At 49.1% G+C, this 17,681-nt stretch overlaps 1 protein-coding gene across 2 annotated transcripts in view; it reads left to right on the top strand.

The window, feature by feature from the left end:
* Positions 1-11,238: 11,238 nt before the first annotated feature.
* Positions 11,239-17,681, top strand: part of CARMIL3 (capping protein regulator and myosin 1 linker 3) — a 72,912-nt gene continuing 66,469 nt past the window's right edge. For both annotated transcript variants that reach the window (XM_084806515.1, XM_084806516.1), the window contains exon 1: positions 11,239-11,360. In XM_084806515.1, coding sequence (XP_084662641.1) covers positions 11,321-11,360 — 40 coding nt within the window. In that variant the 5' untranslated portion in view covers positions 11,239-11,320. The remainder of the gene's footprint in view (positions 11,361-17,681) is intronic.

A 17,681-nucleotide genomic window follows, 5' to 3' on the forward strand; every position in this document is an offset into this window, starting at 1 on the left:
CATGTTCAAAATTCTGGAAGTTTGGACAGGACAGAAAGAATTAAGGCACAATCCTATGCATGTTCTATGCATAAAAAAGTCCCACAGTTCCCAGCCACTAGTGCTGGCTGGGGAATGCTGGGTGTTGTAGGACTTTTTGTGTCTAAACATGCATAGGATTGCACCCTTAATCAGGGCTGGGCAGAAAGTAGAGCTCTAGATGTTTTGGACTTCAGCTTCCAGCGTTCCTGACCATTGGTCATGCTGGCCAGGGGTTCTGGGAGTTGAAGTCTAAAACATCTGGGGATCTACTTGCTGCTCAGCCCTGTTCTAAAGGGCTCGGAAATTATTTGAGAAAGTGATGCCTCTCAGAAGAAGAGTTCTGCCAGATCAGGCCAAAGGCCTCTCTTGTCCAGCATTCTGATCACACAGTGGCAAACCAGATGCCTCTGGGAAGCCTGTGAACATGACAAGGGTGCAACAGCACCCTCCTGCTCGTGTTCCCCAGCAACTGGTACACAGAGACATGCTTACTCTGAATCTGGAGATAATGTTTAGCCATCCTGGCTAGTAGCCATTGAGAGCCTCATCCTCCATGAATTTGTCCAGTCCCCTTTTAAAGCCATCCAAAGTGGTGGCCATCGCTACGTCTTGTGGCAGCGAATTCCACAGTTTAACTCTGTGCTGTGTGAAGAAGGCCTTTCTTTTATCTGTCCTGAACGTCCCGCTAATCAGCTTCATGGGATGGCCCCAGTGGGTTCTAGTATTATGAGAAAGGGAGAAAAACATTTCTGTATCCACTTTCTCTACACCATCCATCTTTTCATACAGCACTATCACATCCTCCTTACTTGCCTTTTTTCAAAACTAAAAAGCCCCCGGCATTGTACTCTTTCCACATAGGGGAGTTGCTCCAGCTCCTTGATCATTTTAGCTGCCTGTGTCTGCACCTTTTCCAGCTCTGCAGTATCCTTTTTGAGGTGTGGTGACCAGGACTATACACAGTATTCCAAGTGTGGTTACACCATCGATTTGCATAAGGACATTTCAATATCGGCAGTTTTGTTTTCTAGTGATCCTCAACATGGAATTTGCCTTTTTCACAGCAGGTAAACACTGGGATAAGAGGAATTACGCTCTGTTGCTTCATACCGTTGCAGTTAATTTATAACTAAACCTCATTGAGAGGCCTTGGTTAGTGCTTTAGGACACTGTGCATATATACCTGACCAAACCCTTAGGGAACAATCCTATGGCCACTAGACACTGTCTAGAGTACCATAGGATATGCTCTTTTCTGGGAACTGACCTCAGAGCCCATGCTCCGAGGTCGGTTCCCGGAAAACTGACTTCCCCCCCATATCTGTGCTGCCTCAAAGGCAGCGCAGAGAAGCCCTGTCCTCCGTGCTTGGAAGGGGAGCATGGAGCAAGTGAAAGAGGGCGGGGCTGGGGGCACTCCGGGGTGGGGAAAGCGGAGCTGCGTGTACAACACATCCTATGCGTCATACACGCAGCCTCCTCTCCCAGTCGGCCCCCCACGGCTAGACAGCCGGAAAATAGCAGGGCAGGAGAGGCGCAGAGGGAACGATCCTCCTCGTGCCTCTCCTGCCTTGCTTTGGATAGGCGGTCACCTCCGAGTTCGGAGGCGGCCGCCTATCTTGATAGGGTTGCGTCCTTAGACCATCTTCAGAGGCCCTTTTCCAGGTCCCCGCTGCCAAATGAGGTGAGGGGCGGGGCCACTACGGGAAGGGTTTTTTCAATCCTGGCACTGTGGATTGACCCCCCGAAAGAGCAGTGGAAGCTGGTGGTTCTGATGTCAGTGGGGCGATGAATCCGTTCTGGGTTTCAGTCAGAACCAGTCAGAACTCAAAAGGAGCAATCCAAGGTGCAAAGCCACCCCACTGCCAAGGAGGCTCGCCTGGCAGCTATGTTGTGGCCTTTCCAGTGCCAGGAGAAGTCCTTTTTATTTTCCTAGGCTTTGAAGCCCTTCCGTTTTAAAAATGGTGGTAGTGCATTTTTATATCTTTGCACTGCTGCTGGCTTTTACCCTGGTGTTTACTTTGGTTTATTCTGTTTGAAACAAAAAGTTTTTAGTACTGTGTCCAGCTCTGGGCACCACACTTTAAGAAGGATGCAGACAAGCTGGAGAGGGTTCAGAGGAGGGCAACAAAGATGATCAGGGGACTGGAAACAAAGCCCTGTGAGGAGAGACTGAAGGAACTGGGCATGTTTAGCCTTGAGAAGACTGAGGGGAAATAGGATAGCTATCTTCAAGTCCTTGAAAGGTTGTCACAGAGAGGAAGGCCAGGATCTCTTAATCATCCCCAAGTGCAGGACATGGAATAATGGGCTCAAATGACAGGAAGCCATATTCGGGCTGAACATCAGGAAAAACGTCCTGACTGTTAGAGCCGTACGACAATGGAACCCATTCCCTAGGGCAGTGGTGGGCTCTCCCCCTGGAGGCATTCAAGACGAGGCTGAACAGCCATGTCAGGGATGCTCTGACCTGGACTCCTGCATTGAGCAGGGGGTTGGACTTGATGGTCTTACAGGCCCCTTCCAGCCCTACGATTCTATGATTCTAAGTTTTGTTTTGTGAGCTGCTGCCTTTTGTTTTTCGTCATCTTCAACAAGACCAAGGTTTTAAAAGAAGCATCCACTAGAGGTCACCTCAACCCACAGCCAGCCTCTCTTCCCTCCCCGTCCCCCTCCCTGCTTGGCCTTGACGACTTGGGCGATGTTTCTCCACCCTTTTGAACTGGGACCCCCACCTCGTAAACTTATTCAACCTTTCTCAGAATCCAAGCGCTGTGTTCCCTCTCTACAACAGAAGAGGCAAGAATATTAGCATCCGTAGTAAGCACTGAACAAGTTTATCATTTTCAATGTGACTATTGGAATATATAAGCCGGCCTTTCCCAACCCGGTGCCATCCAGATGTGTTGGAGTACAATGCCCATCGTTCCCCAGCTAGCATGGCCAGAACAAAGGCCCCCGTGGCGCAACTTATCCAGGAAAAGTGTTGGGACTCGCAGTGCAAGAAATGACCAACTAGTGAGATAATGCAGATTTAACAGGCTTTTTTTTTTTAATGCAGGGTGCAAATTTCTGAGACACAAGAGAATTCTTTGTCAGGCTGCTTGTCCCAGCGAAAGCCCAAATTACAGCTACAGTTTTAATGTGCTTTGGTTTGTCTTTGGTCATTTGACACAGTGCAACCTTTCCCAACCTGGTGCCCTCCAAATGTGTTGGATTACAACTCCTACCATCCTCAGAAAGCAGGACCATGGTAAGGAGGAAGGGACTTGTAGTCCAACACTCCTGGTGGGCGCCCGGTTGGGGGAAGGCTTCTTCAGGGCAAGTCAGTCATTTTGGAGTGGGTTGGGTAAAGAGAACTGATCAGGTGAAAATGACTAAGAGCACTCCCAGCCCCCCCCCCCGGGCTTGGCAGGGTTTTCTCAGCTGCCCCAGCTGAACATGTGGTTCTGTCAAACCAAGGCTGAGCCTTTTTTCTAGATCCAGAGCACCATTTAGGGCAGAAGAGGAAGTGGCTGTGTGTGGAATTGTGGCACAGAAAGGAATAGAAGGAAGTCACGAGTCAGAAAGAGATGAGACAGGCTGATTTTTTTTCTTTTTAAAGACACATCAAAGAGGAAGGGTGACAGGAATCAAAAGTATCTTGCCAATACTGTTGATCTTCTAGCTCCGCTCCATCTCCTTTAACCACACCCACCTGGCCACAACCCTTCCAATTTGGGGGCCTTCCCTTTCCAGTAAAAGAAGCAAACCTCTGAGCATATACAGACAGCCCTCCTCTCATCACACTCTGCCTGCCCCTGAATATGGGGGGGAAAGGAGTGGGACTTAGCGGAGCCATGCGTCCTCTTTTACAGAGGGCTGTCCTCTCTTTAAGGGCTGTCTGGTCCAATTCTGGTTTAAAAATATGAAACCGTAAGAAGGGTTTTCCATCCACAGTGAGCACCTCGTCAGCAGACCAGACAGGCAGCCACACCAGTCACCTGGTCAGAGATGTGCTGTATTTCTATTTAAATCAACTTTTGTAAACTGCCCAGAGAGCTTCGACTATGGGGCGGTATAGAAATGCAAATAATAATAATAATAATAATAATAATAATAAAATTACAATAATTATTTCCGAATTTGCATCGAGGCATACAAATTAGCAAATGCAAATTTTATGCAAATCACTGTCCTCTTTTTCGGGCTGTGGAGGCTGGTGGCTCGATGCCAGCGGAGAAGTAAATGTGCTCCGGGTTTCAGTCAGAACTCTAAAGGAGCTCTCCAAGGTGCGAATATCCTTCAGGGGGAAATGGCGGCCCCAGTCCCCCCACACCCCTGCCAGGTGACTGGTCTCTCTCTCGCTCTCTCTCTCTCCACCAAGCACAGTGCCTGATCTAGGTTTTGGAGGGCCCCTGGGCAAGGCCCCCTCAACAGGACTCCTCCCTCGGTGGGTCCACCTTCTCACCGCCATTGCCACCAGCGGCTACTCCTCCTCCTCCTCATTGCTACCACTCGCGTGTCCACAGGGAGAGACCCGGGGGAAAATAGGCTGTGGCATCTCCTCCTTCTCCTTCTCACCGCCACCGTTGTCTGGGCCGGGACGAGAGGCAGGTGAACTAGCAGGGTGCAATGGGGCAGAGGAGGAGCAACGCCAGGGGGCTCTTGCCAGGGGGCCCCTGCTGGGGTGTGGGCCCTCGGCAGGTGCCCGACCAGGCTACCCTTGATGCCGGCCTTGACTGCCCGTTCTCTCTCTTTTCAGCATTCTGAGAACACTCTGAGAATACACTGAGAGCTCATTGCAGGACTTCTACTATACCACTGCTAAGGCTTAGGAGAGGCCATCACCTGGGCCTGCTCCCTTTCACCACCTTTTCCACAGGGCTGTGGGACAAGAAGGAGCATCCTTCATATCAGCGGAGTATCGAGGGCGCTGCGGATGGGCACTGAGGCTGGAGGCTTTGGCAGCTGGGATACAGGTGTGTGTGTGTGTGTGTGTGATGATCATGTATTTATTTATTTAGGGTGCAGTCCTATGCATGTTTAGACAGAGAAAGGCCTACAATTCCCAGCATGCCCCAGCCAGCATGTTTTCTCTGTCTAAACATGCATAGGATTGTGCCCTTAAGGCTTTTGAACCTGCCTTTCAGGCATGCCTTCACAAAGGCGCTTCTGGGATCTTCTCAAAGTGGGGAGAGGTAACAAGCGGGGTACCACAGGGCTCAGTCCTGGGCCCAGTGCTCTTCAACATTTGTATTAATGACTTGGGGGAGGAGGTGCAGGGAATGCTGATCAGATTTGCAGATGACACAAAATTGGGCGGGATAGCTAATACTCTGGAAGACAGAAACAAAATTCAAAGTGATCTTGATAGACTGGAGCGCTGGGCAGAAAATAACAGGATGAAATAGGGATAAATGCCAAGTTCTGCACCTAGGAAAAAGAAACCAAATGCACAGTTACAAGATGGCGGATACATGGCTCAACAACACTACAAGCAAGAAGGATCTTGGAATTGTTGTCGATCACAAGCGGAATATGAGCCAACAATGTGATGTGGCTGCAAAAAAGGCAAATGCTGTTTTGGGCTGCATTAAGAGAAGCATAGCTTCCAAATCCCAGGAAGTACTAGTTCTCCTCTACTCAGCACTGGTTAGGCCTCACCTGGAGTACTGTGTCCAGTTTTGGGCACTGCACTTTAAGAAGGATGCAGACAAGCTGGAGTGGGTTCAGAGGATGGCAACGAAGATGATCAGGGGACTGGAAACAAAGCCCTATGAAGAGAGACTGAAAGAACTGGGCATGTTTAGCCTTGAGAAGAGAAGACTGAGGGGAGATAGGAGAGCGCTCTTCAAGTATTTGAAAGGCTGTCACAGAGAGGAAGGCCAGGATCTCTTCTGGATCATCCCAGAGTGCAGGACACGGAATAATGGGCTCAAGTGACAGGAAGCCAGATTCCGGCTGAACATCAGGAAAAACTTCCTGACTGTTAGAGCCGTACAGCAATGGAACCCATTCCATAGGGAGGTGTTGGGCTCTCCCACACTGGAGGCATTCAAGAAGAGGCTGGACAGCCATCTGTCAGGGATGTTCTGACTTGGATTCCTGCATTGAGCAGGGGGTTGGACTCGGTCTTGCAGGACTCTTCGAATCCTACTATTCTATGAAAGCAGCTTACAAAGTTACAAAAACGTGAATGTGCAAATTACAGTTAAACACGCACTCCACACACACAGCAGCAGCAGCAAAGGAGCTTATAAGCACAAATCAAATTTGTGTTCAGATGTTGTTGTTTTTAAAGCCAGCAGTACTGAGGCTCAGAGAGGCGTAGATGGTCTTTCAGGTAACGTGGTCCCATTCCATTTAGGGCTTTCAAGGCCAAAATCAGCCCCTTGAATTGGGTTCGGAAACTAAAAGGCAGCCAATGTAAACAATGCAGAATAGGGGGGGTATCGTCTGAACTCCTCGCTCTCGCAAGCGTTCTTGCTGCCGCGTTCCATGCCAGATGTCCCTCGTATGTAACTTGGTTAAACCCACCTTTGGCCATAATGGGATGTTTAAAAGTTGCTGGACTTGAGGTTGTTGTTGTTGTTCAGTCGTTAAGTCGTGTCCGACTCTTCGTGACCCCATGGACCATAGCACGCCAGGCCTTCCTGTCCTCCGCTGTCTCCTAGAGTGTGCTCAAGTTCATATTCATTGCATCGGTGATACTATCTAGCCATCTCATCCTCTGCCATCCCCTTCTCCTTTTGCCTTCAGTCTTTCCCAGCGTCAGGGTCTTTTCCAGTGACTTTTCTCTTCGCATTAGGTGGCCAAAATATTTGAGCTTCAGCTTCAGTATCTGTCCTTCCAATGAGCACTCAGGGTTGATTTCCTTTAGGATGGATTGATTTGACCTCCTTGCAGTCCAGGGGACTCGTAAGAGTCTTCTCCAGCACGACAGTTCGAAAGCATCAATTCTTCGGCGCTCAGCCTTCCTTATAGTCCAGCTCTCACAGCCATACGTTGCTACTGGGAAAACCATAGCTTTGATTATGCGGACCTTTGTCGGCAAGGTGATGTCTCTGCTTCTTACTATGCTGTCTAGGTTTGCCATAGCTTTCCTCCCAAGGAGCAAGCGTCTTTTAATTTCATGGCTACAGTCACCATCTGTGGTGATCTTGGAGCCCAAGAAAATAATATCTGTCACTGTTTCCATTTCTTCCCCTTCTGTATGCCAGGAAGTGATGGGGCCAGATGCCATGATCTTAGTTTTTTTAATGTTGAGTTTCAAACCAGCTTTTGCACTCTCCACTTTCACCCTCAACAAGAGGCTCTTTAGATCCTCTTCGCTTTCTGCCATTAGGATGGTATTGTCTGCGTATCTGAGATTGTTGATAATTCTCCCGGCTATCTGAATTCCGACCTGTGATTCATCCAACCCTGCGTTTCTCATGATGTACTCTGCATATAAGTTAAATAAGCAGGGCGACAATATACAGCCTTGTCGTACTCCTTTCCCAATTTTGAACCAGTCGGTTGTTCCATATCCGGTTCTTACTGTTGCTTCTTGACCCTTGTACAGGTTTCTCAGGAGATAGGTAAGGTGGTCTGGTTCTTAAATTCTTAATTCTTAAATTCTCTTTAAGAATTTGCCACAGTTCGTTGTGATCCACACAATCAAAGGCTTTAGCGTAGTCAATGAAGCAGAAATAGACTTTTTCTGGAATTCTCTTGCTTTCTCCATGATCCAGCGAATGTTGGAGATTTGATCTCTAGTTCCTCTGCCTCTTTGAAACCCAGCTTGTACTTCCGGTAGTTCTCGGTTCACGTACTGCTGAAGCCTAGCTTGTAGGATTTTGAGCATAACCTTGCCGGCATGTGAAATGAGCACAATTGTACGGTAGTTTGAGCACTCTTTGGCTTTGTCCTTCTTTGGAACTGGAATGTAAACTGACCTTTTCCAGTCTTGTGGCCACTGTTGAGTGTTCCAAATGTGTTGGCATATTGAGTGCAGCACTTTAACAGCATCATCTTTTAGGATTTTAAATAGCTCAGCTGGAATACTGTCATCTCTGCTAGCTTTGTTGTTACTAATGCTTCCTAAGGCCCACTTGACTTCACTCTCGAGGATGTCCGGCTCAAGTTCAGTGACCGCACTATCATGGCTATCAGGGACAGTAAGATCTTTCCTGTATAGTTCTTCTGTGTATTCTTTCCACCTCTTCTTAATCTCATCTGCTTCTGTTAGGTCCCTGCCTTCTTTGTCCTTTATCATGCCCGTTTTTGCACAAAACGTTCCCTTGAGATCTCCCATTTTCTTCAAAAGATCTCTAGTCTTTCCCATTCTATTGTTTTCCTCGATTTCTTTGCATTGTTCATTTAAGAAGGCCTTCTTGTCTCTCCTTGCTATTCTCTGGAACTCTGCATTCAGTTGGATATATCTTCCCCTTTCTCCCTTGCTTTTTGCTTCCCTTTTTTCCTCAGCTACTTGTAAAGCCTCGTCAGACAGCCACTTTGCTTTCTTGCATTTCTTTTTCTTTGGGATGGATTGAGTTGCTGCCTCCTGAACAGTGTTACGGACCTCCGTCCATAGTTCCTCAGGCACTCTGTCTATCAGGTCTAATCCCTGAAATCTATTTGTTACCTCCACTGTATATTCATAAGGGATATGATTTAGGTCATACCTGAACGGTTTAGTGGTTTTCCCGACGTTCTTCAATTTAAGCCGATATTTTGCAACAAGAAGCTCATGATCTGAGCCACAGTCAGCTCCAGGTCTTGTTTTTACTGACTGTATAGAGCTTCTCCATCTTTGACTGCAAAGTACATAATCAATCTGATTTCAATATCGACCATCTGGTGATGTCCATGTGTAGAGTCGCCTCTTGTGCTGGTGGAAAAGAGTGTTTGCTATGATCAGCGTGTTCTCTTAGCAAAACTCTACTAGCCTTTGTCCTGCTTCATTTTGTACACCAAGGCCATGCTTGTCAGTTATCCCGGTGATTTCTTGACTTCCTACTTTAGCATTCCAATCCCCTATAATGAAGAGGACATCTTTTTTTGGTGTTAGTTCTAGAAGGTGTTGTAGGTCTTCATAGAACCGATCAACCTCAGCTTCTTCGGCATCAGTGGTTGGGGCATAGACCTGAATTACTGTGATGTTGAATGGTTTGCCTTGGATTCGTACTGAGATCATTCTTTTGTTTTCGAAATTGTACCCAAGTACTGATTTTCCCACCCTTTTGTTGACTATGAGTGCTACTCCATTTCTTCTAAGGGATTCTTGCCTACAGTAGTAGGTATGATGGTCACCTGAATTAAATTCGCCCATGCCTGTCCATTTTAGTTCGCTGATTCCCAAGATGTCGATGTTCAATCTTGCCATCTCATGTTTGATCACCTCCAGCTTACCTTGATTCATTGATCTTACATTCCAGGTTCCTAAACTATATTGTTCTTTACAGCATCGGACTTTCTTTGCACCACCAGACACATCCACAGAGCCTTGTAAATGAACCCACAAAAGCTGCTAGCCAGCAAAAGACATTTACTAGCCTGTCTACTGCAGGCCGGCAGAGGAGGAATGGAGAGACCCATCTCTGTTTCCAACAGCCGGATGCTTTTCTGCACTGGGTGTGGTGGAGGAGGGAGGTTTCCTCCTTTGGCAACCAGTTTCTATGCTGGGTGCAAGGGAGTCAGAACTCCGTCCCTCCTCCACCAGCCTGTTTGCTCACCTGCCCAGAATTTCTTGCCGCCTATGGCGACTAGGGGAATGCTTAAATATAAGTTTGCCTTAGGACCCAGTCTTCCCCAAGCTGGTGCCCTCCAAAGCCATTGGCCAACAACTCCCAGCATGGCTGGCTGGGGGATAATGGAAGTTGTAGTCCAACATCTCTGGAGGGCACCGCTTGGGGAAGACTTCTTTAGGATCTCCTACATGGATCAAAAAGCAAAGGTAGCTGTGTTGACTGAAAGTAAAATTTCCAAACCCATAATACCGTTATTTAGGCCAGCTAAAAGCTCACAAAAAACGTGCACGCTTTCAAGATCTCCAGAGTTCTTCATCAGGCAATGTGTTATAAAAAGCGGGGGAGGGGGGAGAACTCTGACTAGATGGTGAACTCAGTGTCTGCATCAACTCTTTCTCCTTTGGAGGCCCCACCAAAGTATGTACTATTATTAAAACTCATCATCATACGCCCATAAGTGCATCACAGCTATGATGACAACATCATGTAGGTGGCTTGTAACAAATGATGGAGGTACCCTTGGCAGAGTAAAATGCCTTGGGTTGTGCATCCCGTGATGGCTTTGCACTAGTGAAACGGAATTCTGCTTGCACAAGGCAGGGTATCTGATTTTGCCAAACCCGCTACGTACTGCAGCACTCCATGCCATGCTGTGGAGGGGCCAACTTCCAGCTTTTTCGTGGGGCACAAGGGCTGTATTAAATAGGGGGGAACCAGGAAAAATCAGGTGCCCCAACTCGTGTGAGATGAAGCGCCTTCTGTTAGCAGCAGGAATGGGTGGCGTGTCTCTCTTTCAAGGTGTCATTGGATTGCACCTCTCATCATCCTTTACCACTCTCTGTGCTGGCTAGGGCTGATGGGAGTTGCAGTCCGCCAATATGTGGAGGGCCACACGTTTCCCCACCCCCACTGCTAGTTATTATTTATTTAGTACATTTCTAATCCGTCCAATAACAAATTTTCTCTGGGTGGATTACAACCAGTTAAAAAAGCAAACTTAAAATGCCATTTTAGTACAAATCCACCCATGGATTCAACTCCTGGTGTGGAAGCATCCAGAGTGACAGAAGCAAAAACCTCCAGGGTCTCTGCCTGGAGGAGCTTACAATTGAAATGCTGACATTTGTGGCCACTGGGGAAGGATGATAAAGGAAGGAAAGTGCAAAACAAAATCCAGCAGCAGCAGCAGCCATAAATCCTCAGGCTTCCTTTCTGTTTGGGATGCGATGGAGGGGCGCACCTGTCCTAGCCCCCCCCGCCCCACAAATCAAGGTGTATTTCTGGGGGTGGCAGGGCAGTTCCAGTCCCAGGGAGTAATTTCTGGATGCCTGTAAAGAACTGCAGATCAGGGAAGCCGACTTCAGTTTCCCCGTTTCGGAAGAGGCCGCTTGGCAAGGTGGAGGGGGGGGAGGGAGGGACCCAGGCGTCCGGGGGGCGGGGAGGAGGGGCGGAAGGCTGTCTCGAGTCCGCCCAGCGGGTCCCCCAGCGGGTGAGAGAAAGAAGGAGGGGGGGGAGGAAGAGTCTGCGCAGCCTCGGTCGCTGCCACCGCCGCCCCAGCCGGGCATGTGCCGGCTCCTGCCGCAGCCGTGATGGCCCAGGCCGGAGGAGAGCTCGCCCGGGAGCTGCAAGGTAGGTACCTGCCCAGGGGGATGCGGTTGGTTTTGGGATGCAGGAGGTGGGCCCCTCCCCCAGCATCAGCATCCCTCTCTCTGGACCACTCCGTCCTGGCCACATCCCTGCCTGTCTCTCTCCATCCCTCTCTCCACGGCAACGGCAACGTGACCTCCCTTCACCCGGGCCTTCCAAGCAACCGCCCCCGCCCGGGATGAGATCGGGCCCCTTTTCATCTCTTCTCTGCCCCAGAGTTATGGCTAACACCCCCTCCTTAAAAATACTTCACCTCTGCTCCTGGACCCCCGATCCCTATTAAGTACCCCCACTGCCCCCATATTCAACCCAAGGGACTCTGCCAGCACAGATACATCTCTTTCCCCTGCCACCTCCTCTTGAACCCCCCCCCCTGGGAAATCTCCCCCCCCCCCGTGACTTCTTTCAGGCACAAGAAATTGTTCTTTCTTGCATCCTGCTCCACCCACCAACAGGTGAATGGGCTTCTTCCCATGATACCACCTCCTCCCCCCACCACCAAGTCCCAGGGTAATTACTGGTTTCTGCCCCAGTCTCCTCTCACACTGCCCCCTCCCCGTCTATCTAGGAGACCCCCTGCTCTTTCCCCCCTCCCCACACAGGAAAGACAACTCCCCTTTCTCCCACTCGTGCCCGCATTTCAAGGCTATTAGCCTCAGTCTCGCTCCCCCTGCAAAAACCCCCACTGCTGCGGAGCTCCCCTTCCTTCCCACACCTGGATTCCCCGCTCTCCCTGCAGTTCGCCAGAGGATCCGCTGTGCTGCTCCCACGCCCTTGTCTCCCCCCACTTCCTGAGCCGGGAGATTCCCCTGTGGCCACCTCTCGAAACGCCCCCCCCCGCCAGGTGTGGGTCTCTCCCGCCCTCTGTCTGCTTCTCATCCCTCTTGCCCCATACCAACTCTGCCTTTCCCACACAACCATAAACACCACAGTACCACCACAACCTTGTGGCGGGGTGTGTGTGTATGTGTGTGAGACACAGCCCCACACAGCGGGGGGGAGGCTGTGTGACCCCCCACACACACATACATAACCACTGCCCACAATTCCAGCTCCAGGGGTCTCCCCCCCCCGCCACTACACACACACTGCTCCGTACCACCCAAGAATCAGAGAGATCTGTATATATCTTGTCTTCTCTCGCCCTCACCACCCCACCCCTGTTTCTTCCTGAAAAAGGCCCCCAAACAATTACCCCTTCTGCCCCCTCTCCGGTTCCCTCTGTTCCCTTGCTCCAAGGGAAAAGGGTGCCCCCCACTCCACAAAAGCTGGATTCTCCTTCTCTCTCCTTTCACATGCATGCCCACCTCAATATTTTCCCCCACTCCCCCGTTACAGGAAAAGGGCCCCGGCTTGGCTTCTTTCCCCCATCACTGTCCATGGTATTTCATACCCAACCCCCTCCCACTACCACTTTCACAGGCGTTCCATCTTCCCAGCCTTGATCGCTTAATGGCTCTTCAGCAGAGAGTGGGGTCCCCAGGGGAAGGCCCTGGCTTTTGCGAAGGGAGATAAGGGGGCTGGTTGGGGGAAGGAGCCAGCCAGAACGCCTGGGTTCTTTCCTGCATGTGTGGGGGAGGGGAGGCAGGTCTGGTGGGTCTGGTGAAGGACTCCCCGGGTTGCAGTCTGCAGCTCTGGAAAGGAAGCTGTTTGTCTATCTCCTTGAAAATCCACCTTGTGCTTGCTGGTGGATTATTGCCTGCTGGTTAATGGATTGTCTCTTGAGGCTCAGGACTGTGTGTGCACGTGAGCTGTAGATGCTGGTGTGTCTCTCCCCGGCCCCTCCCAACCCCCACTTCCTGCTGTCCCTACAGGGATACTCAAAGTCCCTCTTTGTGCTCCAGCTATTCGAGCTGACGGCTGGGATCCCCAGGGCTAGGCACAGGGAGGAAGCCAAGGTGTTGAGACACAACTGAGATTGTGTGTGTGTGTGTAGGTGTGTTGCAATATCCTATTGCAGAGAAAAATGCACACATGCGTGAAGAATCTCCCAAGCAGACAGAGGGACAGGCAGAAAGACACGTGCACACACACAACACACCCACAGATCGTACACTCCAGCTTTCCCCCACCTGATGCCCTCTGTCTGTGTTGGACTGCAACTGCCATCATCCCCAGCCAGCAGGTTGGGGAAGATGGGTGCACAGGACTGGTTTCTTGACACTGAACAAAACACGCACCCCAACCACATCTGAAAAGCAGGAGGACACATTTGACACACCCAAAGCTTACATTGTTGCTCAGCTCTGCCCAGATTCCCTCTGTATTTTGATCTGTCTACCTGTTTAGCCCCATTTTAGCTCTGTGTCACAGAGAATTTACAGCTGTATTCCAGATGGTTTTTGTCCATCTGGCACCATGTCATCTAATCTGACCAGCAGTGGCTCTCCGGGGTCTCTGCCAGAGACCCCAGAGAGCCCTCCTGTCCAATCCTTTTCACTGGAGGTGCCAGGCGTTGAACCTGGGATGCCCTGTCTGCAAAGCAGGTGCTTTGCTATCGAGTGGTGGCTTGGGAGAAATCTGCAACGGATTCAAATGAGTTCCGATTTCTTTGTATTTGACCTGCAGATTCCACAGCAGACCGGCTTTTTCTGAGTCACATGGATTCTGTGGACTTGTAGAATGGTTTTTCACTTTGGTTTTTTTTTTTGGCGGGGAGGGAATGAGTGTTAATGCACAGCAACTAATGTGAATTGGTGCATTTGCATGACTGCGCATGAGCACTAGTGTCAATTAGTGCAAGTAGAATGGAATTCTGATTTTAAAAATCTGATTCTGTCCACGAGCGGACGATGGAATGAAAGACACCTGAGAATCCACGAACCACAAACAGAACAGATTTAAGAAAGCCCATATTTCCCTAGCTGTGGCCCCTCTCCAAAGGGATCAGAGGGCCATGAAATCTCCCCACGCATGCACACACACACTGGGGCCATCCAGAACCTCCTTTCCCCTCCACCACTGGCCTGCAGTTCACTCCAATCTCCACCCTTCTCTCTTTTCCTCAAGTAAGCCCAAGGAATGAGTCTTCCTTGCCTAGCTGCCAGTATTCAAAAGAAATACGCAAAGGCTTTCTTTTGCACCCAGTCCAGCGTGTTCCCTTGGTGTATACAAAGACATTCAAGCTTATACATTTACAACAGCCTCTCTGACCGACCTCATCTGCAAAAAGGAAACGTCTGTGAATGTTCCAGACGACCGCAGGGAAGGCAATGAGCACAGACGGCATCTCCATCCACACGCACACACACATACAGTCACACAAAGGCGCGCGCGCACACACACACACACACACACACACACACCCCACATTGCAGAACAGCAACAAAAGGTCTATTGACTGTGTTTCCTTGTTTATAGCATAAGAACATAAGAAGAGCTGTGTTCGATCAGAGAGACCAAAGGCTCTCTAGTCCAGCATTCTGTTCCCACCACAGCCAGCCAGCTGCCTGTGGGAAGCCCACAAGTAGGACATGAGTGCAAGAGCACCCTTCCGTTCGTGTTCCCCAGCAAGTGGCACACAGAGGAACACTGCCTCTGGTACTGGAGGTAACATAGAGCCATCCGGACGAGTAGCCATTGATAGCTTTATTCTCCATGCGTTAGTCTCATCCCCTTTTAAACCTGTCCATGTTCATGGCTGACACTGTATCTTGTGGTAGTGAATTCCATAGTTTAACCATGTTGTATGCAAAGAAGTCCTTGCTTTTATCTGTCCTGAAGCGCCTACCATTCAGCTTCATGGATTGACCCCACTGGCTTCTAGTATTATGAGAGAGGCAGGAAAACATCTCCCTCTCCACTTTCTCCACATCAAGCATAATTTTGTACACCTCTATCATGTCCCCCCTACTTGCCTTCTTTCTGAGCTAAGAAGCCCCAAACATTATAACCTCTCCTCACAGGGGAATTGCTCTAGCCCCTTGATCATTTTGGCTCCCCTTTGCTACATCTTCTCCAACTCCACAATATACTTGTTAAGGGGCAGCGACCAGAACTGTACACAATATTCCAAGTGTCATTGCACCATAGATTCGAATAAGGGTATTAGGATAGTGGTGGTTTGTTTTCAATTCCTTTCCTAATGATCCCCAAGATGAAATTGGCCTTTTCACAGCAGCTGCACACTGGGCTGACATTTTCATCGAGCTCTTCACCACAACCTCCAAATCCCCTTCCCGGCCAGCCACTGCCATGTCACACCCCATGAGCATGCATGTCCCGTTCCTAGCTAACACAGAATGTGGTGTTTAATCTGTGGAATGAGAGTTTCCGGGGCTTGCGCCTACTAAGACACCTGACTTTGTACTCTCAGCCATGTGGCAAGGGGAGGCTCTCTCTGTTCATGCTCAACAGCATCCTCTTGTTACTACTGCACAGAGCCTGGCAGTGTGCGTTAAGTAAACCGTGTGCTCCTGAGCGTTGTGCATTCATAACACAAGAAGGAACACTACAGGCACGTCACACGCCACACACATATGGAAGGTGCGAAGGCGTTGTCACACTTCCCCCTTCAGGTTCTGCCTCCCTCTCTCTTTCATGCGCACACATGCACTGCCAGATAGTAAATAAAAGGAATGGAGATTCTTAAGACTGAAAGACATGGATGCACATAGTGAGCAATTGTGGTGAGCATCTACTTGTGACTCCTCTGGTTGCTCCATCTCAGCCCTGGCCTTCATGTGCCTCAGAATGAGAGGGTGTAATCCTGATGTGGTAGTCAACTGTACCACTTCAGCCTCCAGGTGTGTCTAGGGTGCTATTTTCCTTCCACATTAGCCCCTCACCTCCCGTGTTGTGCTAGTTTTCTAGTTAGGAAAGTTTCTTTTAAATGTAGGGAAGCATTCGTAAGTGTGATCTTATGACAAGTAGTACAGTCCTTTCTACTATCTCTGGACTCTACTGCTGTATTCCACTGCATGTGCAGAGGAGGCCCCAATGAGCGCTGCAGAACTTATGCAGATGGACAGTTTATCAGGGTAGTGAAAACAACTTTTTTGTGAGTTGGGTGGGTGGGTTTAAATTGAGAAGAATTAGAACTAAAGGGCTGAGGGGATTACAAGATTATGAACAGTGCTGAGAGTGGATAGGAATCCTCCCTCTTCCGCAAGATCCAGTGCAATCAAATGGCAGCAAATCCGTGACAAACCAAGGAAGCATTTCGTCATAACTGCGCACCATTAGCTTATGGAACTGACTGCTTACAAGTGGTGGTGATGACCACTAGTTTGGAAGAACAGTTTTCGAAAAGGACTGGAGAAACTCATGGAGGATGAGGCCTGTCAGTGACAGCTAAGAATGACGTCTCTGCATCTACAGGCCTAAAAATAAAAGATACCACACATAAACAAGCGGGAATGAATTACTTGAGGAAGAGAGTGATGGATTAGATGTACTTTTAGTCCAAGCGACCCCAGTTGGTGTTAGACTATAATTTCCATAATCTCTGAGGATGATGGGAGTTGTAGTCAGATATGTCTCGAGGGTACCAGGTTGGTGAAGACTACATTCTTATTACTGATGCTATTATAGAGGTACTCTTACTCTTTCTGTGCTCATGTATCACGTAGGTCCCATGAATCAAAGAGAACAAAGGCATGGGGAGGAGAGAGCTCATACTTTGGGTTGTATCCAATGTTAGCCCTGCTTAAAGTAGACCCATTGAGATGAACTTAGTCATGGCTAATGTAAGTCCCATTCATTTCCATGGGACTAACTCTAAGCAGGATTTTGTGTGGTGAGGAAAGAAAGGCAAAGAAGAAAGAGGAGGGTGGGCAGGTAACTGTTAGCAGGCGAAGGAAAAGAGAGATACCACATGGTCAGCAAAAGGACACCTTTAACTGGACTGCTTAGGTTGGTGTAAGGAGTACGCCAGCTCCAGAGTGTCACAGAACTCTTCATTGAACAGGAGGTCTGTAATGCCTGCAAGCTGGCACTAGCTAACACCAGCTTGATCTGATAAAATTTTTATCATTTGGGGGGTTAACTCTTAAGAACGCCAGAAGAACCGTGCTGGGATCAGACTAATGCTGGATGTCACCACATTCTAGTATTATGAGAGAAGGAGAAAAACGTATCTGTCCACTTTCGCCACTGCATAAATACTTCTGTATCCCTCTATCGTGTTTCCCTTTCCTTGCCTTCTTTCTAAGCTAAAAAGCCCCAAATGGTATTACTTTTCTGCATAGGGGAGTTGCTCTCTTGACTGTTTTGGCTGCCCTTTTTTTCACCTTCTCCAGCTTTACAATATCCTTTCTGAGATGCGGTGACCAGGAACTGTACACAGTATTCCAAGAGTAGTCA

Source organism: Heloderma suspectum, chromosome 6 (genome assembly GCF_057233095.1).
Source record: "Heloderma suspectum isolate Gila_16-S chromosome 6, 16-S_ref, whole genome shotgun sequence".
NCBI lineage: Eukaryota > Metazoa > Chordata > Lepidosauria > Squamata > Helodermatidae > Heloderma > Heloderma suspectum.